General features: G+C 48.2%; 1 protein-coding gene across 1 annotated transcript in view; it reads left to right on the top strand.

Annotated features, from left to right (window-relative positions):
* The window catches only part of LOC142572935 (rifampicin phosphotransferase-like), a 139,178-nt gene that overhangs the window by 58,018 nt on the left and 53,365 nt on the right, over window positions 1-27,795 (top strand). Inside the window, exons 24-25 of the mRNA XM_075682393.1 lie at window positions 9,866-9,970; window positions 20,919-21,077. Of these exons, the coding sequence (XP_075538508.1) occupies window positions 9,866-9,970; window positions 20,919-21,077 (264 nt within the window). The remainder of the gene's footprint in view (window positions 1-9,865; window positions 9,971-20,918; window positions 21,078-27,795) is intronic.

The following is a 27,795-nucleotide window of genomic DNA, read 5'->3' as shown; positions in this document are numbered from 1 at the left end:
ACCTGGACGACCAGGCAACGAGACGCGTGACAGACTACATCAACGAGTGCTGGCGAAACAGTGGGATACCCGACGAATGGAAGAGGTCCGACGTGATCCTCATCACCAAGCCGGGTAAATCCTTAGAAATACAGAACATGCGGCCGATCTCTCTCACTTCCCGCGTTGGTAAAGTGATGGAGCACGCTTGCCGGAGCAGAGTTAACGGCTACCCGGAGTCAAACGACCTGTACCACAGCAACACGATTGGCTTCAGAAGAGGGATTCCTACCAAAGACGCCATGATACAACTCAAGGAGCCAGTCATAGACACCACGGGGCGGGGCTTGAGGGCAATACTTGGACTTGATCTAAAGAAGGCCTTCGACAGGGTCAAGCACACGGCCATCCTCGACAGATTCGCGCAACTGGGCCTGGGCGAACGAACGTATAATTTTATCCGAAATTTCCTTACGGGAAGAACACGCTGCTGGAGCGTTTTTCTCGAAATACCATCAGGCGTCACTTATAAACTGCCCCGAAATTGATGAGCCTGACACAACTTCCAAATCTGAAATATCCAGCCCTTTCAGCATGGCCGAACTAATAGCGGCGATTGAAACTTCGAAGCAACGAACAACACCTGGTCCCGATGGTATTGCTTATGAGGTTTTCAAGAACATGGAAGGAGCAGCTCTCAACGCACTTCTTCAGGCTATTAATAAAGTATGGGAGAATGGAAACGTTCCACCTGATTGGAAGCATTAAATTGTCGTCGCGATTTCGAAACCAGGAAAGTCTCAGAATAGCCAGCAGTCTTTACGCCCAATTTCACTAACCTCAACTGTCTGCAAGCTCGCTGAAAAGATGCTGGCCAGACGTGTTTCCTGGTGGCTTGAACGCCACGATAGATATCATCCTGCTCAAATTGTATTCCGTTCTTACTTGGGAACTGAAGACGGACTTTCTATCTTATCAGACGATGTTTTACAGGTTTCACCACACAGTCACGCTGTGCGCACGGTAGTAGCAACAGACATAACGAAAGCTTATGACAATATAGACCATGAAATCATTATAGCCAACCTCATCGACCTGGGACTTCCACCGTGGGTGATAAGGTTCATCTACTGATTCCTTCAGAATCGCACATTTGCGATTAGAGTAGATGGAAGGCAAAAAAGATACTTCACATCGAACAGAGGAGTCCCAGAAGGTTCGGTTTTGGCTCCTCTTCTCTTCAGCGTTGCTCTAATACCTCTAGCCTGGCAACTACATTGGATTCCAGACGTGAGGTTCTTAATCTATGCGGATGACGTCACTTTGTGGTCCGTGCATGAAGATATATCTAGACAAACCTAACAGCTTCAAGAAGCCCTTGATGTTCTGAACAAGTACGCTCGGAAAGCAGGGTTGGATATTTCCGCCCAAAAATTAAGCTTTGTTGTGGTGGCCAACAAGAAAGGACGCACAAGAATCAGGCAGCACCCCTTTACATTTAGACTCCGCGCAGTGACAATCCCTGAGGCTTCTGAGGTCCGCATACTGGGTCTCGATAATCACCACTCCGGCAGTGGTGGACACTGGCTCCGTAAAACCAGACAGAGTTCGACAAAAACACTTCACGTTATTCGTCGCATTGCAGCAAAAGCAGCTGGAACTCGTACTGACGTAGCTCCACGGTTGGTCCGTGCAGTCTTGCAGCCACGAATTTTATATCAGGCAGAATTTCAGCGGCTGACTTTGGCATAGCTGGCACAGTTGGAGACGATTAATCGCGATGCTATGCGCACAATCACAGCACTGCCCCGCATCACTCCGATACCAACCTTACAGGAACATGCCCAGCTCAACATAATTGCAGAGCTACTTTTGCAACGTGAAAAAGCAGGTGAAATAAAAAAGGAACTTATTGCGACTGTCGCTGCGTTGCATGCTCATTTTCAACGCGGCTCTCGGATTGACAATCAGCCCTATGCAATGCCTCCCTGGGAATTCACCAGCATCACAACTAATAAGCCAACGAAGTTACTACGCAGCTATAGAACAGGTATTATTGACGAACACAATATCGTCGATGCATCATGCGGTAACACCTGCAAAGTCTATACAGATGCTGCCATTCTCCTAGACTGCGGAAGGACATCATTCCTGAGTACTACGCATAATTTCATCAGCGGCCACCAGCGCTATTTATCTAGGGAAGCCAGCGCTCCAGTAATGGAACTTCAAGCCATCCACGACGCTGCGCAAGATGCGACATCTAAGCTGCCTACCATCAAGCAACTAGATATTTTCACTGATTCTTTAGCGCTATTCAGGAACTCAAAAAAGTTGATAAGGCGATGGAATTCTGCGAGACAATACACACTATGAATAGTAAAACAGCTACTTGCGTCAAGGTACACTAGATTCAAGGCCATTCAGCGAACCGTCACAACATTGCTGCTGACCAGCAGGCACACTGCCCTCCTAATCCTGATCGTCCGCCTATTCCCCTCCCACCTCAACCCCTTAACTCGCTCCGAGCCCCTGAAAACTTTCTCCGGCAGGACACATGCGCTCTTATCCCACCGTGTGTCTGCTCCTTCCCCCTTCACATTACTAGGGCGGAAGAAGTTGTGCATAGGAGGCTTCGGGCCGGGGTGGCCCTTACACCGGCTGTTATCTCAAGGTGGAACTGGTCGCATTTACCACTGGGTGCTACGTGTCCATACTGCTCCGTTCCTGTGATGGAAGCAGATGCATACCACCTAATATGGACATGTACTGGTTTAAAATCGGAATGCTCGCGTCTCCTACTGCAAGCCGGCCACCGCTACAGTGTGACAACAAGCTATGACCATTGGATGCATGACAACAGATTCCACAAAACACTGCTTCAATTCATACACAACACAGGTCTCACAGCACACATATAATACACATATACGCACCAAGAATTATGCCTTAAGGGCAAGTCTTTATCGCAATAATAAAAAAAAAGAACAGCCAGAATCAGACTGGACGAGGAGGAGAGTATCCAGGCGGACATGGGCAGCGCTGGCACACCCCAAGGGTCCGTCGTGTCGCCGATGCTCTTCAACCTCGTCATGATCGGACTATCGGAAAAACTGGAACGAATAGAAGGCATTAATCACACCGTTTATGCAGACGTCATTACAATTTGGGGGTCCACGAAAGACGCAAGTGAGGGCGATAGAGAGAACAGACTTCAAGGGGCGGTGGAGGCAATCGAAAATCATCTGGAGGGCACCGGGCTAGAATGCTCGCCGGAGAAATCGGAACTGCTGCTCTACCGCCTCAGGAGGCTCGGCACACCGCCCAGACACGTAGTTGAACTACACAAGAGGGAAACCAGATTAACCACGAGGAAAGGCATGGAGATACCCATGGTCCAAAACATTAGTGTCCTGGTTCTCTGGATCGAAGCCAGGGGAACAAAGACGGAAACTATAACACGCCTGGAAAAGAAAGTCACGGCGACCATTCGGCTAACATAGAGAGTCCCCAACAACAGGAGGGGCATTAAAGAAAGAAACGTCATACGGCTCGTTCAGGCCTTCGCGATCAGCCACGTCGCGTACGTGGCGGCGTTCGTCCACTGGAACAAGGCCGAGAAAGATAAGATCGACGCGCTCATTAGAAAAGCGTACAGAACAGCCCTGGGTCTCCCCCAAACGAAAAATTACTTCAACTCGGGGTACATAACACGCTGGAGGAAATCGCGGAAGCACAGAGGATAGCGCAACTCGAAAGACTATCCGGAACCAAGGCGGGCAGAGAAATCATGGAAAAGATGGGCATAAACTACCACGAAATGAACAGCCCCAAGATGTAGATTCACCCAGACGTCCGAGCCGCAATTAACGTGGAAAATATCCCGAAGAACATGCACCCCGTGCACAATGTCGAGAGAAGAAAATGCCGCACGAAAACGATTCTCCAAAAAATTGGAGGACGCTTAAGCTTCGCCTTCAAGAGTGGAACGGGACAGCGTTCCCGTAGACCCGCCAAGGGGTGTAAGACAATGGGCTAGGCGCAGCAACTACGCGCCCCGCATCGGACGCGGTGAGCGTCGAGCAACGCAGCGTTCGGCGCGACAACGAAATGTGCGCCTGAGCAAGCGACGCACGCCTGAGCCTTAGAAACAGCTCGTTTCTAAGGCAACACCTCATTCACTAGAGGCGCTTTTGTACCGGTTTGAAGCATCGAACTCGTGGCTCAGTGGTAACGTCTCCGTCTCACACTCCGGAGACCCTGGTTCGATTCCCACCCATACCATCTTGCAAGTTGTTTTTTATTCATGAAGTGCCTGCTGGGATTTATCGCTCACGGCCAACGCCGCCGACGCCGACACCGACGACACCGGCTTTTCTGCGACACGAGCTCCTTAACGCTGTCGCGTTAAAACCAAGGCGCGTGGGAGGGGGTGCTCTCCGTAGACACCGCGCGGTACCACCGAAACCGGGACGACAACGGTGGTGTCGGCGCTGACAAAGGTAACTCCCTATTCGCTATGGCGCTCGTATGCCGGAATGGAAAGACCGTGACTGCGGGCTCCGTAAGGATCAGATCGTCGGAGGCAGCGGCAGAAACGGCAGTCGCATTGGCTGCAATCAACGTTCGGCAACAATACAGAACAATAATCAGCAACTCCAAGACGGCTATTAGGAATTTCACAAAGGGCAGGGTCTCCACCGAGGCGGCCAAAATCCTGAACCGCAAAGCAGAAGACATTAAGAACGGCACAGTTGCATCCAAATACCTCAAATGGATCCCGGCACACATGGGACAAGTTACCATGAATGCCCCTTCCAACCTGAACGAGAAGGCCCACCGAGTCGCGCGACAACTAACCCACCGCGGCACGGACAGTGACGGCGCAACACCGCGCAACCCCCGGGGAAGGGGGAAGGACTACGGCGGAGGCGATGGTGAAGACGGAGGAGGCGTGGACGACAAAGAAACGATAAAAGAAGACAGGGACAGACTGACTGGTCACGTACCATGGCATACTGACACATGCGCACAACCCCACAAACAACTCGACAGGTCTCAATAAACAGATTGGAGAAGATTTCAAACAAGAACGTTCCGAAACCCAGTACGCTTAAAAAGAATAAATTCCACACAATATCCAGACGTGAGCTGCAAGCTCTGCAAACACGAGCACGCTGACATGGCACACATCTTATGGAAGTGCACAAAGATTAGATCGATATATGTAGAGGACAACATAGAACCGGACCTTCTCGAGGAGCGATGGCTAAGCGCTCCGACTAGCTCAGAACTACACGACCAATTCTGGGCTATCCAGCGGGCCCGGGCAGCGGTGGAAAGGCTATGCCTCACCGCACCTAATGCCCGGGTGGCCTGAGCCCGGGCTGGCAACCTCGCAGGTCTTTTTCCCAATAAAAGTTTTTTTCCGTCCGTCCGTCCCGCCAGGAAGAATCCGGGTGGGAGGGAGGTTAGGTAGATGCTGCTAACTTAACCTCCGCTCCCCTTGCAAGGAACCCTCCGTCTCGGGCTTTCTCGTAAAGCATACCCAAAGCGGACATGTACTGCAGAAGTCAAAAGGGAAATTATATGCAGGGTAGTGCAGCTGCCGTTGTTGGCGTGGGGCGTCAATGCGGACAGAGCAGCGGCAGTAGAGCGATCCCAGGTGGAAGGTACTGCCTCCCTCTCCACACGAAAAATAGCTGATACGCCACTGACGTCATGGCCATGTCTCTGGGGCGTTAGAACTGGTACACTGACGGAGCACTGTAAGTGGAATCAGAAAGCAAGGGTACAGCACGAAAGACACTGGTGTTGTGCGGAGTTGCAGTGCGCGTGACAGCTGGTGGACCAGCCTCACAATGTTGTTGCCGTAGGACCTACCTCAGAACAGGCGCATCGGTATTCCTATCACCAGTTGCAAAGGAACAGCTCGCGGCTGTATCAACGCCAGGACTTATACTCGCCATGCCATGCAGCTCGAGTCAATTGCATGCCGACGTCGTGGTACGTGTGGGTTTGGATGCAAGGTGATCTCTGTTGAAAACTAGTAGGCGCATCTGCAGAGGATTTGACGGGGCCTGCAGTGGACTGGGAGGCTCTTAGTAGTCATGGAACGGACGAGGCGGGGAAAGCGCTGTGGTCGTGTAGTCTCTCCGTCGTGGTACCGGTGCGGTGGAAGATTGTATCAGTATGCAGCTCTTACGAGGTGCCAGCTGTGAAGAGCCTGACGCGGGTTCTGCGACTCCTTAAGAAGCATTCACCGTTAAAGGAGACTGGTGCGCCCCATAGTCGATGTAGAAGTGACCAGGATAATGCATAGGTGTAGGTGGGGCTCGGTTATAAACTGTGGTGTCCCGGTCCTTGTTGGCGCTTTGATTTGAGCATCCGCAGTCACTAATTATATGGAATCTGAATAAAAAATGAGGCCGCGTTCATCGGAGGAGCTGGCACGGCCACGCACGCGGGCGCGCTGAACACGGCTACAGATTCGTCGAATACCTTGACTTGTCGCGACTGTCCAACCGGGCGCGAAACTTGTTCCCCTCCGCATATCCGAGCAAAACTTGTCTTCGTCGTCATCACGTTAACGGGGGCGCTACAAACGCATGAAAAGTTTTCTGACACGCACGTCAGATTTGCAATAATATTTTGTGACTTTTTCACACGTGATAAGGTTCATCTGTGTTTTCATATGATCATACTCGAATATTGGATATGTAGCAGAAACTTTTTGCTAGGGTTGTCACAGGGACAGAAGTTCAATCCGCTGTGGTGCTGGTGAGTCAGTTCTAGGCTCACTTGCTGCGCTACGGTACGCACGTCGAGGCCTGTGGTAGCCGAATAGGTTGCAATCGCGCTGGCTGTGCTCGATGATCGCAGAGAGGCAATATATAGCGATTCCAAGGCAGCCATTAAGGCCTGCCAAACTGAGATGGTCTCCCCTCAGGCCCTCCGCATTTTACAAAGCGCCAAAAGTATTTCTCCGCATTCTATCACTTGGTTTCCCGCTCACTTGGAGTCCACTGAGGGCTCTCCTTCTAACCCTAACGAGGGCGCGCATGAGGCCGCGCGAGGACTCACTGACCGCGCCGCCTCCGCAGTCCTCCTGTCCCGCGAGGAACCCTTGATCACGTTCAATGAGGTTACCGCACACTACAATATGTCAGGATGGGTATTCCCCCTCCCGCACCCCGCCTTATGCTGGGCGCGGGAAGTGACCCTTCGGCTTTTACAAGCCCGTGCGTATACTAACCTTGCGGTTCTTCATGCAATATATCTTGAAAGGTATCCCAGGGCGGGCTGCCCTGGCTGTGGACTAACTGCGGCATTGGATCATGTGTTGTGGGAGTGTGAAGCCATTGATTCCTCCTTCACCGAGGATAGGTGGGCTGCGCTCTTGGGCAGCCCCGAACTCAATGACCAAACCCTGGCCGTCCAGAGTGCCCGCAATCGGGCCGTCAAGCTCGGCTTCGTGGTCCCTGCGTGGGAATAGCCGGTTGGCGTGGGGTCTCCCCTTCGTCTGCGTTGGACCCAATAAAATTATTTCCCTCACTCACTCACGCACTGTTAGTTTCTCTGCACCATATTACGAGTATGAAGATGATGACGCGGAGATTACCTAGATGACAAAACCACAGCATAATGGACGAACACACGAGTACAATAATCCCCGTTTGGATTGTATGATAAAAAAAATTACCGACGATTACGTTACTTCCTAATGCGAAATTTGAGCGCAGCAAATAAGCTGTTTCACCTTTTCGATAGATTGAGGCAAAGAAATCGAGCAACACATGTATGCGCTATCACAGAATTTTTTTTTTATTTTTCACACGTATTCCTTTAACAAAGACTCCACTAGGTAAGCTTCTGCTTCGGCGGCACGCACCTCTGGATTCTGACGGCGACGGCGCTGGGCCTCTGCTCTGGCAGCTCGTTTAGCAGCAGCAGCAGCAGCAGCAGCAGACGGAGGACTTCCATCGGTCGTCTCGCTCATGGCTCAGAAAGAACTGGCAGATAATTTCGCAGTGGCGAACGGCAGCGGCAATTTCGGCTCGGGCGGTGCACATATACAGATCCGCCGCCACCGATCTGGCTCTCTGATTGCCACCGCACAAGGCGAACGGCAGCGGCAATTTCGGCTCGGGCGGTGCACATATACAGATCCGCCGCCACCGATCTGGCTCTCTGATTGCCACCGCACAGGGGTTGCATTGGAGGAGGAGCGAAGAAAGGAATTAAGTTCGAGCCGGCGCTTTGACAACCGGAGACTCGCAGGAAGAGGGGGGAGGGGGGCGGCGTGTACACCCAGCGGCAAACGATGGGGGCAGAAGCGCGCGCAGCAAGCGGACAACACGATAAAGGGAGGAGGGAAGAGATAGCAGCGACTGACTGATGCCGCTGACGCCGATAGTGAGTCAACCCCAGCTGCGGAGTTGGTTTCAGGGACAACGCCGCCGATGCCGACACAAACAATATGATACCCTCGCTTCCGCAGCGCTAAGAACCAGGTCTAGCCGTGGGAAGGTGGTCACGTATTCGTCGACGTGCCGGGGCCTACGTGAAATAACCGGCGCGTCGGCAACTGAAGAGCACCCTATCCGCCACACAAGAACAGGGGGGGGGGACCCTTTCCTCCTCTTTCTGCATGGCGGCGACGGTGTTCTATGCAGTCACGTTATCTTGACTCTCTAGCGGCGTCAGCGGCATCCAGCGGTATCAGTCGGTCGCTGCTAGCGCTGGGGGGATAAAAGGGGGGGCGGAGCTGGTTACGAGGCCGACGACAACGCCGACGACGACGCGAAACCCAGGAACGGACGCCAAAGAGCTGCGCTCTAAAAAGGGGCCAATGCGACAAGCACCACCATTCGGGAGTTCGGAAACGGCTTTATGTTGAACACGTTACTATAGCTAAAGGGACCGGTCAATGACAAAATATTCTTCTGAAGGAAAGCTTTTGTGAATGAAGCCCCTGGATAGGAAATGCATCCGTTATTGTATAATTCACGGTTTGCACTTCAACGTACTGGCGATAGTTTACTGCTAGCAGCGGCGACAAAGGCGCCTTTGCACTTATTGCAACCACGGCCGCTAAGTTTCTGCCGGGCCACTGTGTCTCTTATCAAGGTGCTGCTTTCGCGGCTGCGCGCGGCGCCTTTCTGGTCCTCTACATGGACACCTGATAAGAGCGTTGTGAGATTGGCTTGGGGCGTGTTTCCTCGAAGCAAGGCGGTCATAAGCGTGTCCCATGGTGCGCCTCAAGATACAAGCATCAGCTTTGCTGCGAGATTCACGGATCTCCGGACTGTAGCTGCGGCTACTGCTTCCCTAAAAGTCAGTTGAGATGCGTTTTCCTCTCGTTATTTAGCGAAACAACAAACCAGCTCATTCTTGTGCTGTGTATTTGTATCTGTGGCTTCGAGCTCCAACACATTCATTACTTAAGCGCACTTGGCTCAAGCCATCCAGGAGCCGTATGCTCTATTTGCATTACGACAGATATAACACCTCGCCTAGCGCAAAACATTATAGTACTAGAAATGTTTCCGTGGTGACGCTTTGCGAGTAATCTAAGATGGTACTTTAAGAAGTACACGGAACAGCGCGTCCAATGTGTGCACTGCTTCACCTGCAAATATAGCCGTTAAGAGTATGCTCGGCTTCCCTGGTTATGGTGGCGGTGCTTGCGGAGCAGAATACACGCTCTATACCAGCCCACAGACCACGCACACGAATTCGGTCATAACGCTCATAATGCTAAAGAAGTCACTGATAAAGCGCACCGCGTGACAGTTACGTGGTTTTTGTTCGAGCGATTGGAAGCTGTCTGGCACGTTTAATGCACTCTTTTGAAGCGATAATTTGTTATCGGTATTTCTTGCAGGACACTGCCATGGCATTGGTGTGCGCCAGCAGCCCTGATCAATCCCAATACATAACACCATGGGGACCAATTTATCGCTACAACTACTTCATTTGGTTGTCTGATGTAAGTATACTGGTTCCAAAATCATGATCAACACATCAACGGCGTAGAACTAATGCTCCAATCACGGAGTTACAGTGGATTCCGGCTAACCCTAACCTGGTTATGATGAATTTTTGGATATGATGGAACAGTGAGTGAGTGTTCACTTTGGTTACCTATAAACTCAATGCAAATATAGTTACTGGAATATGAAGAATGCAGTTGATTCAGCTGAATTCCCGCTACCCGGCTCGCCGCGAGGTCCGGATAGGAAAACCTGGAAAAGCCGAGTCTGTTAGTTGATGAGAAGCAAATGGCACTTCTTTAGAGCTAACTGCCCCAGTGTCAACGATGACGTAAAAGCCTGCCGGGCTGACACCGAAGAAGCAACACATCACGAGTAGCCCCAGGTGCCTCTGCGGATTGATCATTATAGTGGGAACGCTGCTGCAAAGCTGCGACAACCAGCTGTGAAAACGTTATGCGGAAACTAAATGAAATTACAGCATTTCTGACTGTGCGTATATTCGCACAGTCGCGGCAAGCAACACCTTAGACAAGAGTGCAAAAGGCTATGCCTTATGTTACACCATTCCAATAAATATCTATTAGAATTTTGTTTGAGTTTAATATTTTAATGGTACTTCATTTATTGTTTTGCGTCAGCCCTATTGGGGCACACAAGAAATAGTAGAATTTTTCTTGTGCAGATTGGTTCTGCTAGTAAGAATTTCTGAAAAGACGAACAGATCTTTACGGGCTCCCTGGTACGCATCTTGACGACAGTCTACTGCATACCACAAGAAACTGAGCAATAAATGCTACAAACGGATGCTCTAAAGTTACCCTATCAACTGATTGCATGATAAAACCATGAACCGCCCGGTGTGAGTACTTTCTCGTGCAATAATAACAAAGAATACTGCAGTTCGTAACAATGGTTTCAAGTCTAACACGCTCGCAGGAGTAAAAAGAAGAGACTGATCTACTGAAGCATATTTGGGAGTCCTCATAGACTGCCACCAGCCTCCTTAATTCTTGCCGTCCGTTATTAATGTATTATGACCACTTAATTGGCTATAAATAAACTACTACAGCCGTCCCCTGGACGTATCCCATCAGACAACTAAGGCCCGCCTTCCTGCCTCTGTTCCCACAGTCGATCCATACCATTGCTGCAAAGTATGGGTCCATTGGATGCCATTTTTGCAAAGTACTTGCCCTTTCAGCGGCTGTTATATCTCGCCGTTTAAAGCAAAAGAATGAAACAAAAAAAACGTCATATTCAATAACCTTGAGGAAGGGCTTCTTGTAGATGCTTTTGAAGAGAAGCTATAAGCACTATTATGGAACATTAACAGCTTGCGCATAACATTTGTGTCATATTTTGTGTCAAAAGTTGTGGATGACAGATTTCAAAGTGAACCCTTCAGTTTGTTCTGCACTCAAATGCTTTCACGAATGAACGAGCGCTCAAGAAGAAGCTTTATGTTAGGTCATGTATATACGTATAACATGGGAGTCCATATAGCCGAATTTGATGACGCGTAGAGTTTAATTATAACACTTCGTTTTGAGCACAAGAGTTGAAATATGTGTCACCACTCCATCGTGAAAATGGAATAACGGGCACTGCACTCGATATGCGGCTGCAGGACCGCTAACTTGATCTTAGCTATCCTCGCACAATGTTTCGTAAATACCGCTCGACACATTTTGTAACTTACGCACGCGGTACCCACTTTTGGAGCAGCCGAGAGACTAACAAATTTATCTTGTAAAAGGGGTCCCAATGAGTGTGCTTCACGATATATGACGGAATTTCAGCGTCTCGTCAAAGCTTTGTCCACCTGTCAAAACGTAACTCCCATTTTTCACAAGGTAAACGTCACCACTTTTTGTCAGTATTAGTACTAATGGGTTATGCGTTGCCTTATGCAAGTATGAGTGAGGTATTGCGGCGTACGTACCGTACGTAGGTACCGCTTATACGGTAGGCATTAGAAGAATACTTACGATTACATGCAATCGGCATTATTTGTAACAATATGCATGCCAAATTGAAATGTTTTTTCCTTTGTAATCATAGACTATAGGGGACTACATGTTATTTCTTTGCTCAACAAATACGTCGCCTTTACTAAGACTCTGGGAAGCGCTAAGCTGCACTGTGAATGGATTCTCGTCTTGGAATTTTCGCCTGAGAGAAATGGCAATGTAAAACGCACCTTTAACAGCGAGAATAGTACTGTAGCGAACCGAAAATAACACTTCCGGCAGAGGGGCGTGTCAAATGCACGACGTATGGCATATAAATCACCTAAGAAATTTTGCTGTTGTGGAAATATAAGACAATTAGGACACTTAATGTCAATCGAGGAGATCGGCAGTTTTCGTCTATGAGCAATACCGTCGAGTCAACTGTACATGCTGTGAAGCACAATAAGCCCGACGATTACGTCACTTAGACTGAGGAAGGCAGAAACCAATGATGAGACCAAATGCAACTTCATTTTGTGCGGAAAGACGATGTTAACGCGAGATAATTAGGCACTGTCATGACAACTAGCATTATAATGCATATACGATATCGAAAGGCAGTAGCCCAATAATAATGGTTCGTCGAGGTCTACACGAACAGGTAGTTCGTGGTGATATAAGAAAACACGATGTTGCTTTTACTTTCAACAGGATTGAAGGATTTCATTAATGAAAGACAATGCGAAGCTGCACTAACCACATTTATGGACATCGTGTTGGTCATCACTTCAGAACATGGAAATGATACTGCCACAACTTCAACCCACTTTGAGTAGGCATCAGTGATTGTTAAGAAGTAGCTGAAACGGTCCACTGAAATGAATGTGGAGGCGTGACCAAGGATTCTTCGGAAACGGCTAAGCCGTTAATGGCCCTGGTTGTGGCATACGCTCATGTTCTTGGCATACTATGCAACACTTGACCTTCCCAACAATACCGTGGTGAATGTTGGGTCACCATACATGCCTTCGGGCTATAGATTTTTTTTCTCTTTAACTGGATGACTTTTATGTAAACGATTGAGCACTTCCGCTTGAAGCGCAGCTGCGATTACGACCCTTGTTCTCCGGAGAACAGCTTTGTCCTGAAGACTAACCTCAAGCTCATGTGCCTTGAACGGTTTTCATTTAGCTTCCTGTGGAAGGTCATCGCCTTGCAAAAGCACGTCATGAACTTTAGACAAGAGAAGGACTTTCGTAGAGGCTTTGCTTACTGTTTCGTATGACAAAACTCGAAGGAAATGTTCTTACAACATGAATATATCTCAGGGACGTCCTACAATGAAGTTGTCGCATTTCAGTGTCAAACGGCTCAGTGCATCAGTAGACCCCATCTTTATTCTTGTACTGTATATGAGCCAATGGAGGAGCTGTAGTTGCAAGGAACTTTGCTTCTAGAAACGAATGTTTATGCTCTTTTTCAAGTCCACGGTATGTTGTGCGCCAAAAGGTGATGATGCCGCTTGAGAACTGAAGACAGGTTTGGCAAGCAAATAACATAACTCAGTGCGCAATTCTAAGAGAACTGCGATCTAGAATAGCCTTGTCTTGGCCAAGAAATCCGAATAACGGCTTGTGATTTATGACAGCGAGGAAATGCCTTCCCAAGGGGTATTAGTAGAATCTTGTAACTCCGGAGGTTAACGCTAAATCTTCCTTGTCGAATCGGCAGCGATTCTCGGCGCGTTGCACACTTCTACATGCAAACACGATGAGATGTTCGAGCTCATGAGCATCACGATGCGGAAGAGTTTTTATTGGGGTTATAGTGAACCAATATAGGAGCTGTAGTTACAGTTGCTTTGTTTCTATAATTGAATTTTCACGCTCGTTTTTTCAAGTCCACGGTACATTATTCGCCAGAAGGTGATGCAGCGGATTGAGAACTGAAGATAGGTTTGGCAAAAACGCCCTCCAGTGTTTCACCAAGACTAGCTTGTTGACGTTGTTGGTAGAGGCAAGCAAAGAGCGGCCTTAATCTTGTGTGGAGCAGGGTGCAGCCAAGTAACATCACTGACGTGGCCTAAGTACTCGACAGATACCATGAGATATCATTCGCTATATTTGACCTTGAGGCCGGTATTCTACAAATACTTTCGAGAGATTGTTCACATGGTTCTTGTCGTCGGTCCCTGTAAGCAGGATGTCCCCAGAGCATACTGCAACGTGGCGCAGACGTAGGAGAAGGATTTCCATCCTCAACGGAAGTCTCTCATATTCGAAGAAACCTTTTGGCGTGTGGATAGTTGCAAGTGGATAGTCATAGTTGCCGGGTCGACAATCAGTTGCTGATAAGCGTCCTTGAGATCTAACTGATGTTGAATTCCAACGGCAGATCCAGATCAAGTTTTTCTGCTCTGTATGGAGCAATCCTATTCCAATGGCAGAATGGGAACGTGAGCTGTGTGTTCCAATGGCAGATTGGGACCAGCCGCTGATCCCGGATTGCTCCGTGGAGCAAAAATATTTGCTCCACCAAATCGGCAGATTTGACCGGAAGTCCTCGCGACGTATTTCCTTCACCCACCTCTGCTTCCTGTCAACGGTCGCCTGTTTCCGGTCGCGAGCAGCTATGCACGACATGGGAAACGTGGACGCTGCTTCGCGCGGTCTGCTGATGCACTGAGCCGTTTGACACTGAAATGCGACAACTTCATTGTAGGACGTGCCTTAGATATATTCATGTTGTAAGAACATTGCCTTCGAGTTTTGTCATACGAAACAGTAAGCAAAGCCTCTACGAAAGTCCTTCTCTTGTCTAAAGTTCACGACGTACTTTTGCAAGGCGATGTACTTCCACAGGAACCTAAATGAAAGCCGTTCAAGGCACATGAGCTTGAGTTTAGTCTTCAGGACAAAGCTGTTCTCCGGAGAACAAGGGTCGTAATCGCAGCTACGCTTCAAGCGGAAGTGCTCAATCGTTTACATGAAAGTCATCCAGTTAAAGAGAAAAAAAATCTATACACCGAAGGCATGTATGGTGACCCAACATTCACCACGGTATTGTTGGGAAGGTCAAGTGTTGCATAATATGACACTGACAGTGAAATGAGGTGGTGGGTTGCGCTTCCAAGCGCTTGTTCCTCTCTCTATTCTAGCGCCCTCTCACTTGATTTTCCGGTACTAAGTGCCCCCGCGGGAGCGCACGCATATTCCCTTCGCAGATATGGTGTGAGCAGATGAGAGCGATCTCAGTCGGAGCGACGCGCTCCGTTCGTGATCCGGCCGAGCGCTCGCGATCTACCATTGGAATTCAACATGAGTAAATTTGAATCCACCTGGTATTTTCGTCCACAACTCTTCAGCGCTGGGAATTGGGTACTTGTCCACACTTGCAAGAGTATTCACAGCCACCTTGGAAACTTCACCTATGTAAATCCGATGATCTTTCTTGAGGACGGGATCAATAGCAATGCTCATTCAGACAAGCATACAGGTTGTATGGTCGTCCCGTTGCAACCGTTGTATTTCTTCAGACACTTCATCCATCAGCGCAAACGGAACTGTTCTAGGCTTGAAAAGACGGGGCTTTGATCCATATTTGACAGGACGTTTAAATGTGACGCCTTGGAAAGTTCCTGACCCATCAGAAAACAACGCATGGTGCTTCTCTATAAGTGCTGCTCATCACTTACGGAACAGACTTTAGTGATGCTGAAGAGTGGCATATCGAATGACATCTTCAACGCTTCCATCCAGTTACGTCCGAGAAGCCACTGTGCTTTACCATGGGAGACCAGCAATATAAGCTTGTACTGATGATTATTGTACTTTGCTAATACCATAAACTTTCCAGGGAAAGGTTTGATTTCACTGGTGTAACTCCCTAGTTGAACGTTTAAATGTGTGCAATGCAATTTCGGAAACTCACTGTGTAATTTCTTCTCTCCATTTATGAATGCGCTCGCTCCTGTGTCAATCGCAATCGTAAATGATCATCCTTGTATTTCAAGTTGAATAATGAATGGATTGACCTAAGAGGCTTGGTGTGACGTGCAAGAAATTGTCTACATATCGTATATTTCAGGCCTACTGCATGAAGTTCGAACCTCGTTTCCTGGCTCACCTGCTGCCTGAAATGCAGCTTGTTTCCGACATTCCTCTTCCGCGGATGTTTTTGCTTGGGAACTGCAGATCTGTGATTGGAATTCGCACTTTTTTCCTTGCATATTTTGGCTATATGACCGTTTTTATGGTAAAGAAGGCAAACATCATGAATGTGAGGACACTTATTCGTGTAATGCGTCTCAGTGCGGCGGTAGTAACTAACATTCTTCGTATGCGGAGCCTCGATAGCAGTAATTTCTGCAGAAGACGCTCCTCAAGTAGCACGAAGTTCCAACATATCACGCGTAGCAGATTCCATACATAGTACCAAGGTCTCTGTGGATTCTAACATGATGTTAGGTACCTCAAGGAGCCTGATTTGCATTTGAGGATCTACAAACAATGCTATCTCTAAGCAAATGGTTGAGCAACATTCCGAAATCTCAGTGTTCTAAGAGCTTCTTGATTTCGGCTACACGGTCGCCAACCGACGTGGCCTCATCGCGGATGCGACAGTTGAACTTGAAGCGACTGACCACGCCTGAAGGTTTTGCCTAAAATTGGTTTTCGAGGGTTTGTAGGCAAATCGTCACAGTAGTTTCCGTGGGCTTTCCCCGTGCAAGACTCCATAGGATGGAGTACGCAGCAACTCAGAAGGATGACGCGACTCTTGTCTGTTAGCACGTCGTTGGTATCGAAGGACTGCTTCATTCGTTTCAAATACCCTTGCTGTGACTGGAAGTGGTGCTCGAAGGACTTAAGACAACTCTACGCTGACGTCTTGCCTCTGCCAGTTGATGCTCGTCGCCAAATTGTTATGATCGCCCACGAAAAAAAGAGGCCGCACCATCTTCGTTCAAAACTCGTTCTGCGGCTGCCGTTAATCTAGTTGGCGCACTTCCTTTATTCAGAGCGTGAGCACAACTAGGTTTAGTGTCACTAGTTTTTAGAAGAATATTGTGAGTAATCAGAGCTGTGAGCTGCAATTGGTGCTAAGAAACAGCTCTCGGCATTCAGACTTTCAATGTAAAATTCGGAAGTATTAAAAACACTGCAAAGATTCGTATACCTCCAGTGTTTATACGGTGGTGAACAACAGATCTTTGGCCTAATTTCCTGTCGCCGAAATCAAAAATGTCACTGTACGATTCAAGCAGGAGTCGTATGTCCGTGGCCTGTGCATAGGTGAGGTCAGGTATAATCATTTTCGCGAAGTCATCCGTTAAGAAACCAGAGCTGTCAGCTGCAATTGGCGCTGATAAGTCACTCTCGGGCATTCAGACTCTAAATGTCATATTTGCATACACTAGAAACGCTGGCCAAGAACATGCCGGCTGGAAGCCCTTGAGAGCACAGGCTGAAATTCAGAAGCGAAAGAACGACGTTGTTATTAGTAATCGTCACCAGCGTATGCGGAAGAGCAACATTTCGCTTCAAAAGCATGTCGACGATGGAGCGAAGGACATATTCACTGTCGGGAATCTGTGGCTGTGCGGTCAAAGCGACGTACGTGACAGCCTCAGGTGATAGACGCACATCTTGAAGCGAACACAAGTGCGGTGGAGCGGTGCTCGGAGCATCGGCGACTTGAGGCAGTTCCAACTGAAGGACGCCGATTGCGCAGTCGATGAGAGCGGAATGATGGGATAAAAAGTCCAATCCAAGGGTTTTTGTCGTGAGGGAGTTGTCGATAACAGTAAGGAGAACAGAAGTCGGGCGGCCGGCTATACTTAGGCGCGCAGTACACATTCCAAGTACAGCCAGCAAGCCGCCGTCAGCCACACGAAGCACTCGGGCAGGTGCTGGGGTGAGGACCTCCTTTAAACGTCTACGTAGGCTAGCACTTATCACAGACACGTGGGCTTCACTATCGACGAGTGCTTGGACAGGTAAGCCGCCTATTTTAACGTCAATTACACTTCTCTTTGTGGGCACAGACAGAGGATCTGCTGCAGTAGTGGGCAATGTAGCACCACCTCCGAGGGCTGCATTTCTTATTTTTCCGAAAGGGTGCGGCCAAAAGCCACAGAGGACGAAAGGCCACGCGGCTGCGGCGAACAGGAAGATGGGCGACGTGTTTGTGGTGAGCGAGAGACTGGTGTCCGCGCGGCAATGGTGAGCGACTGTATCACCTTAAAAAAATGTCCCAAAAGCCAGGAACTCATACTTCAACGTGTTATCACTGGCTTTACTCAACAATAAAATATAACAAAAACATAGACGTGTTGCCCCCTATGGGGGTGGCATTGTCAGTATGCAAATGGCAAGAAATGAGAAAATACAACCTATTTATGTACGATACAGCCGTAAACATCCGGCAGGAAGCCACGGGAGATTTTTTTGCGACGGATAAATCATGATTCCACAAATGTTCTTGGGCCCCATCGGTGTTCCCATGCTAACGTGGTTACATTATCAAAATCGAACATGTATCCTTTTGTTAAACAATGATCAACCAGTTCCGTCATTGCACGTGTGGCATAGATGGCTTGCGTAACGTCCCTTAAGTGTTCCTTGAGTCGAGTGCGACGTCGCCACCCCGTCTCGCCAATGTAGCGGCACCACAGTCCGAGCAGTCAACCTTGTAGACGACACCGCTTTGTTCGTCCGGAGGTGTGCGGTTATTTAGCTTCGGGAACGCGTTTGCCAATGTATGCGAGGGTTTGAACACAGTTCGAACACCCAAAGGCCGTAAAGCCCTGCTCACTGCACCTGCTGCACCGCGAACATACGGAATGCACACAAAGGAAGCCTGCCTTTCGGCCTTGCTCTTGCGGGTCTCTGCATGCGGCGCCGCGTATCATTGACAAAGCGCTGAGGGTAATTCCGTTTGTGCAAATCAGCCGCAACATTAGTTAATTCTTGCTCCCTCAAAGTTTGCGTTGACGACAGTGCATCGCAACGAGACAGGAGCGTACGTACCACGGTATGCTTGCGTTCTGTAGAGTGGTGAGAGTCAAAACTCAGCATACTCCGGCTATCGCAAGATTTGCGATATACGGCTGCCTCCCTTCACTGATCCTCCTTTGCTGTGACGTACCAGCACATCTAGAAAGGCTGGGTTGCCACTATTCTCCGTCTCGCATGTAAATTGAATGGCATGATGGACGTAATTAAGCGCCTCATGCACGGCATGCAGGTTTTTCTTTTCGACAATGACGAAAGTGTCATCTACAAAGCGACAGTACATTTTGACAGGCAAGCGCAAGGACGTCATCACAGCCGTTTCCACGTACTGCATTAGCAGGTCAGCCACGATTACAGAAACAGGACTGCCCATTGGGACGCCTTCTATATGGTAATATATGGCTCCGGCATGTACCCCGTGCTCCTAGCAGAGTGGACGGCGCTGTTAAGACTCGGCGGTGGGCAAAACATTGCGGGCATTTCCATTAAAACGGCTCAGGTTGGTCGGCGTGCGAGTTGTTGAGGGCCACGAGTTGCGACAGTATCTGGCGACATAACCAATGCGCCGACAGGTGAAACATATCGGCTGGTCATCTACGGTTTTCCATTCAGTCTGGTTGCGATAACGCGGAGAGAAGCGTCGGGGTCGAGCGAAAATAGTAGAAGGGCGTTCGTTGGCTCTGGGGTTGGTGACAGCACAGACAGAATGTAGGCCAAAGTTTTCAAGTTCTTGTCGAACGACGGCTTGCACGAGAGAAACTGAAAAAGGGTAGCATCAAGGCTACCCGAGCAGAAAGCGTCGAGTTGACGTCGAACGACTCGCACCACTTCCTCTGATGGCGACGCATGCTGCTGTGCGGGCTGATCTTCACACGCCGACGTTGCGGCAGTATTGGGAAGTCTGGTGAACGGGTGCTGAACCTGTCGCCTTTTGGCGAACTCGAATTGTCGGCACTTTTTGATGATAACATCAACTGTAGAGCAGCTATTGCACTTTAGCAGATGAAGGGCGTCGTCAGCACTTTCCTTGAGCACATGTCCTACCTTCTCAGCTTCTGTGATGTCGTGATCGGCTTTGCGACAAATCACCAGAACGTACTGGATATACGAAACGTAGGACTCTGTGGGGGATTGGACACGAGAGGCCAGTTCCGGCTTTGCGGCAATGTTACGGCCGGCTGGTTTGCCAAACAAGTCTGTTAACTTCTCTTTGCATTGGTCCCAGCTGGTCAGCTCCTTTTCATGATTTTCGAACCGCTCCTTTGCCGTGCCACTTAAGTATAAGAACAGAATAGCTAGCATAAGCGTGGGGTCCCATCTGTTTATTCCACTCACACGTTCATACATAGACACCCACTCTTCAACGTCGGCGCCATCAGTCCCGCCGAAAGCTCCGGGAACCTTGGGTTGCACAAACACAACAGAAGGGGACAGCGACGTAGCGGGCGATGGTGACGTTGGAGGCAGCAACGACGTTGATCCGGAGTGCTCACCGTCATTCATGGTGCGGACGGTGATGCAGCGTCCACTGCGGAGCTCCGTTTCCAGCCATGGTACACCGCACCTCCACCAATATGCTACGGGGATGTTGGGAGTATAAGACTGTATATACAATGTGTATAAAAGCAGAGTCAATGGGGTGAAAAATGTCTGACTAGTAACAACACGCAGTAGCCAGCATCTCACGATCTTCTTCTTCCTCTCTCTCTTCTTTCATGCTTCCGTAACAATATAGATAACACATTTTTGATGTTGCATTCATCTTTGGTGACATCTTTTCTGGTGTTGGCATTTTTGTGAATTCCGACTGCTGTCAGCTTTTGAGTTTTAACTGCGCACTCAAAGAATGCAATGCTTAGAAAGCTTGGAAAACAGAAGCTAGAATAGTGAGTTTCCAGTGCGTAACGTTGAGTGCAACGAAGTCAGCCTTCGTAATCCCAGGCAATTTCCACGAGAATGTGTAAACTATATTCCAGGGCTTACGGAGGACAGGACCGGATGGAAACCTAATAGAGAAGTCCTTCATGTACAGCATATTGGGACGTGACGCAGGCAACGAAGTGGAAGCTGGCATAAAACGGATGAGGACGGTTACCCGCTGGAAACTTCCTGTGCAGTTTTACTACATCGCAAAGGTAAGTCAACGTCATAACATTTCCAGGTAGAAAAAAATTGTGCAGATCCCATGTGTTGTGGGAATCGATGTTACGCGAAGCATATTGCAGGCAGTTCGTTGGCTCTTCAATACATTATTCGGAACCCATCAGAGAGTTTCCAGATGGGGAACGCGCTTGTGTAATGTATTAATGGGAGCGTCCGCGTTACGACAGAATCAAAGCGACTACGTCGTGTCATGACGATGAGATAAACGTGAACAAGATGAATGCAAGAGCCAACGTTTGCATTGCACATTCCTCTTGCATTCACCTTGTTCACGTTTTGCTCGTCGTCTTGAATGTCCATCTCCCTGATTTCCCGTGTTGTCCCTGGATTTCTACCGACGGAAGATGATGGAACAAGTCTACGTCGTGTCATGTATCACCATGAATGTCACCGCATGTGATGCTTACATACCACGCATATCATGTAATTCATGTCAGCCATTTCATTCACGTCATGTTATGAATCGTACGCTACATATATCACTCATGGCATGTCATGAACGTATGTCATACTTCTCATGTATTGTCATGAATGCCATGCACATAATGTCATACATGTCATGTCGACTGAATTGCCAATATAAGGGCATTATTTAGAGTTTCATCATTTCTAGGTGAGTTCATTTCGTGATCTGATATAAATTTGTCAGAGAATAACCTTATGCTTTGAGGTTTCCAGGCCGGACATTAATGTATATTAGGAATAAAATACGGGTAAGAACACTGCCGTGAGAATCGCCGGAGGCAACAATGGTTATTTGCGAGCATGCGGTGTTGGCTCTACCGAACTGTGTTTGGTTAGTCATGTAATTGTTAATTACATAATTATAAGTCACGTTGTTCTTTGCACGTAATTGGTAATGCGACATTCGCCTATCGTATTACTACATGTCATAAATGAATGTCATTCTTGTCGTGTTATGTCATTCATGTCATGACATGATGTTATTTATGGCATTGAATGTCACTATATCATTACGTACATGCTTTGACATAAATCTCGTGCATATCTTGATATATATGTCTGTTTAGAACCGACCATGACGGCATCATGATGCGGTAATTGGCGACATCAGGATGCACATGCTCTGTAATTTGTCATGCAAATCTCTATAATATCCTGCCATGTCGTACGATGTGATTATTGTCATTTCTGCAAGTTTGTCATACATTTTCTGACATACAACAATTTAAAGGGACGACCATGAACCCCGTCACGGTGGCGTAAGAGGACAGACAGACAGACAGACAGACAGACAGACAGACAGACAGACAGACAGACAGACAGACAGACAGACAGACAGACAGACAGACAGACAGACAGACAGACAGACAGACAGACAGACAGACAGACAGACAGACAGACAGACTTGTTAAGACAAATGTTAGACGATGGCGTAAGGTCTAAACAATGGTTGAAGAGTAATGTTCTTAAGAACTTTTTAATACGCATCTGACTGGGCATCGTCACTTTACGCCTTCTGGTGCGGGCGTAAACGGACCATTGTATACGTCGAAAAAACATTTTGCAATAGGAGTACTGCACTGCGGCAAGTTTCGCACAGAGAAGAAAGTGTGAAATGTCTGACATTCAGGCTCTAATTAGTATTGGGTAAGAATATGATTAACAGCTTATAATAGTGTCGCTTGTCGGGTACTTTGTAAAACATTTTGGTTAGTGGTGCCCAATGGCAGATGTGTGCTCATGTTATCCTTGAGGGGGATGCACATGCTATATTACGTGGGTAACACTTGCTAAACTATGGTATGCTGAAGCCGGCGCCTCTCGTTGCGAAGCGACTCCGGTTTAAGTCATAGCTTGGAGATGATGCATATAAGAAAGGCTGCTTCGCCGGCGTCGGAATGACTCAGAGTGCGGCGAGCGCTTCCTGTGGTTTAGCTTGTACTATCAACCAGCTTCTGTTAGGCTCTCCCCAGTATGACGCACACTGGCACTCACTCTCCTACAAATTCATACTTGAGCGATAGGCTCAAGCATGAATGTCCAGGTAGCGTCATAACTACTGAAGTGCAGTCCTTTTGTAATTTTCCTCAATAGAGAACACTGACAATCATGAAGAAGTCACAGCCTTGCGCAGCAGGCGCCGCACAGTCACAGTGTACGCTGGAGTAGCCCCTTCATAGAGCTCCATTTCCGGCACGTGGAAGCCATTTCCTCGGCAAATGTGAAGCAACTCCCTTGTAGGTCAAACTGCAAGCATAACCAGAGGAAAAATTCTCCTTACCGATATGCACACATAAACACAATCACGGAACTGCAACCTTCTGTGGCTTTTTTTCTATTGCCTTTTCCTTTTCCTCCTCTTTGCGTGTTCCTGAGATTTTCTTATAGGCTTTTAAACCAAAGCTTTCTTAGCACCACTTGGCGTTCGTTCCTTGTAACAGCCACAGAGCTGGGTAAAGGTACTTTGTAACTGTATTATCATGCCGATAAAAATAATGAACCGATAAGTATTTAATATACAGATACAAAGATACAAAATACTAGGAAACTGATTGTATTCGATACGAAAGTTGCCATTTCTATTTCTAGATACTTCAATATATTAGCTCATTCTTCTTGATAGCTCCACTATAGGGGCCATTGCAAGTTTACAGCTGGATGGATGAAAGAAAAACTATTATTTAAATTCATTGGCTGAGAGTTTAATTAGTTGCGTGAGCCGACGGCAGTTAGCCGGCCGGGAGTCCTTCCTCGTTGGCCGCTCCCTGTGCCAGCCTACAGCCGTTTACTTGCGAATCGCTCTATTTCTCACCAGTACCAGCTCGTTCTTTTCAAATTTCCTTTACATTGTGACCGAGCTACTCCGCAACCATCTATGTCGCCAACCGACTTGCATCAGATCTACGCAGGCACGCTGCGCACTCGGCGATTTTGCCACGCCGCCGTTACACGCACTACGAGTCACTGTATATGGTGCACTGATAACGCGGGTGAGACTCCTTTTTAGGTACGTCTTCGTGTGAATATGATTGTAATTGTCCCGCACTAAGCTTCAATGGATAACCTACATATTATGCACGGAATTGGTCGCGCGTTTTCAACAGAGGTAAGAGCATTTATGAACAATACATCGTGCTATGTACTTTTTCGTTTCTATGCGCCAGCAAACCATAGCAAACGTAGCGTATGCTATTAAGGTACCTAAAGTTGGAAAAAACACTATCAAGCTGGAAGAACAAACTTGGTGAAATACCACCGCACTAGTTCAGATGAGGTGCTAATATATTAAGAGATGATAGAGAAAATGAATATAATATTATATATTATTATTTACTCGCTGTGGCAACGACATACCAAGCGTGTACCAATGTTGAACGTGCGCGCAATTTTTCGAAGGCGGAGGTGGAGGAATACGGGCTGCTGATGGTGACCTTGTAGTACTCTCATCATGAAATTCTCATCGTATGCCTTAGTCGAATAAACGGTAGATCATGTAAAAGTCGATCGATTTCTACCTAATAGGCCACGCCGACTGTCATTAGCGGTGCTCAACTTTGCTGTAGAAACTTCTGGAAGATGTGCGCGCGAACGACGCGGGAGATCTTCGCGATCGCCCACATTTGCCAACTTGTTTTTACAGCGAAGGTGTTTATGGTTGGTTCTGGCGGGTCTCGTCTCCACAGACCCCGCAGGGGCGTCTGCATCAGCAGACGTTTGGTGTGTGGCGACACCACGTGCCTGAGCACACGAGGGCCGGACCCTCCCACGTGTATCCGTGCGCGGCTTAGCCGTGTCTGGGGAAAGGGGGATCCTGGGCGTTGAGCCGATGCTGCGTGTTAGGAACGTAAGGCCCCCCGGCGGAGGCAACACGCCTCTTTGGTCTCTGCTTCACATAGATGGCACCTCCAGACTGACCCACCTGGAGGAAATCGGCAGTCGCCTTTTCTTGTCCCCCCCCCCCCCCCTTCAATATTTTCGTTTGTCTCTCACTGTTTCTTCTTTCCTGTCTACTTATCGCTTCTACTCAATTCTGTATTCTGGGCCGGCAAGGGTTAACCTGGTGTAATTGTCCAACCTTGGGTATTTAATATTAGGTTATAGTGGCGATGCATGGCTGGCGTCTTCAGGTATTCTTCCAATCTTGTAGCGTCCCCTTGTTGGGCTCGGTGGTAGGTGGCCACCATCGCCGCCGAAATTTCCAACGCTATATGGCAAGCAGCTTTCCACCATTACCTGATCGCTCCCTTAAGAGGGGGCGCTCCGATGAAACCTTCACATTTTTCATGCAAACAAAGCAATCTTTTCCCATGTAACACGTTGTACACAGCCAGCACGATACCAAAACAGTCAGAATGATCTCACCATTTGTTGTAGCTAAATGCCTCACGGAAGCAATTGGCCCAGGCTATAAAATAACGAAGATGGGAAGTGGCGATCTTCTTCTCGAACTTCGCGACAAAGCGCAATATGACAAACTCTCGAAACTTGTAGCATTTGGGGAAATTCCAGTCTCAGTGGGCCACACAGGTCCATGAACACAGTGCGCAGGGTCGTCTCAGAAGATGACCTTCTCGAACTGAGTGAAAGCGAACTACTAGAAGGATGGCAAGGCCAGAACGTAGTAAAGGTGCAAAAAATAACATAAAGGCGAGATGACAAACGAATACCGACCAAACACATAATCATTACTTTCGGAACCAGCAACCTTCCTGAAACAATGTAAACCGGCTATCGCAAGCTTCGTTTTAGACCATACATCCAAAATCCACGTCGATGCTTCAAGTGTCAGCGTTTTGGGCATGGGTCGCGGAACTGCAGAGGGCGTGATACTTGTGCTAAGTGTAGTTCAACAGAACACGTTTCCGACATTTACACTTCACCAATGCGCTGTGCCAACTGTGAAGGAGATCACGCATTCTACTCGCGATCATGCCCCTCGTGGAAAAAAGAGAAGCAAATCATAGAACTGAAAGTCAAGCTAAACCTCTCGTTTCCAGAGGCACGTAAACGTTTCGCTCGCCAAAATCAGTCTAGCCCTTCCTACACCAATGTGGCGCGCCGGGGGGCAGCGCTACATCATTCGGCGGCCGCCCAGGTCGCACGGAGCGTGACGGCGGTCACGACGTCAGCCTCCCCGGTTGGAACAGCCAGTGCTGTTCCGGCCCCCAAGAAGTAGGCCAGCAGACCCTCGGGTCTGTTGGACCCTGCGCCACTGCCCGTGCAGATCGGCCCAACACTCTCGCGAAAGTGCCCGCTGCGCGGGTAGTATCCAGCGCGTCAAAGAAGTGATGGATACGAGCAAAACTCCGGCGTCTCAGACGCGCAAGAAACGGCGCAGCTCCCTCGAACGCGCTGGAAAGAAAGAGAAATCTCGTATCATGAGGCCTGGAAGGGCCTCGTGAGCTAATCTAATCTATATTTCTTAGACACACAGCACAAAACACATACAGTATGGATGCACAAATAATACAATGGAATCTCAGGGGTTTATTCCACAACCTAGACGACATTAAGGAACTCTTAAATACGTGCAATCAAAAGGTGCTGTGTGTCCAAGAGACGCATCTTGATCCTTCACGCACGTACTTTCTCCGGCAGTATGTCATTTACCGAAAAGACCGCAACGACACCCTTGCCTCCTTTGGAAGTGTGGCAATAACTATAGATAAGGGTGATGCTTGCCGGCAATTACAGCTTAAAACGCCCCTGGAGGAAGTTGCAGTCAGAGCAGTGCTTTTTAGTAAGCTGCTGACAATTTCGTCTTTGTACATTCCTCCAAACTGTCAACTTTCCAAAACTGAATTTGAAAGATTTATTGTGCAACTACCGGAACCGTACATTGTCGTTGGAGACTTAAATGCTCCTCATACCTTGTGGGGCGATTCGCGATGTGATGCCAGAGGGCGTCTGATTGAAAACTTCCTCTTAAGTACAGGTGCGTGCTTGCTAAATAAGAAGGCGCCAACTTTTTAGCGCGTTGCAAACAAGACATTTTCATCTATAGATTTAGTCATTGTTTCAAATACAGTCGTGCCGTACTAGTAGTGGAAAGTACATAAGAATCCACACGGGAGTGATCATTTCCCGATTGTTTTAAAATTAAGGAAACGGGACGAATGTGCTCCACATGCACCTCAGTACAAAGTTGACTCAGCGAACTTGCAGCGATACGGAGAGCTAACATATATGACATGGGATGATAGTCGTGCGCTTAGTATTGACGATGCAGTGTCATATTTAACCACATTTATTGTCGACGCAGCGTCAATATGTATCCCGCAAACAAATCCATCGCCCATTAAACGACGTGTCCCCTGGTGGAACGATGAATGTAAGGAAGCACGAAAGAAACAGAATAAGGCTTGGAATCAGCTCCGTGACTCTCCGACTACCAAAAACCTTATCAGCTTTAAAAAAAATAAAATAAGAAGCCAGAAGGACTCGCCGCCGTGCCGAAACGGACAATTGGCAAAAATACATTTCCGGCATTAATTCTTATACAGATGAGAGAAAAGCTTGCAACAGGGTAAACAAAATAAAAGGCGGCGAAACTCATCCTCTGCCATTAGTAAACACGCAGGCATATACTCTTGACGACCAGGCGGATTGTCTAGGAGCACATTTTGAGCACGTTTCTAGTAAATATCATCACACAGATACGTTCCTAAAATACCACCGACAAGCAGAGCAGCTGACTCTGGGTCGGAAATGCACATCTAATGAAGT

This window comes from Dermacentor variabilis, chromosome 2 (genome assembly GCF_050947875.1).
Source record: "Dermacentor variabilis isolate Ectoservices chromosome 2, ASM5094787v1, whole genome shotgun sequence".
NCBI classification, from domain to species: domain Eukaryota; kingdom Metazoa; phylum Arthropoda; class Arachnida; order Ixodida; family Ixodidae; genus Dermacentor; species Dermacentor variabilis.
This window is presented reverse-complemented; position numbering and strand designations above follow the sequence as displayed.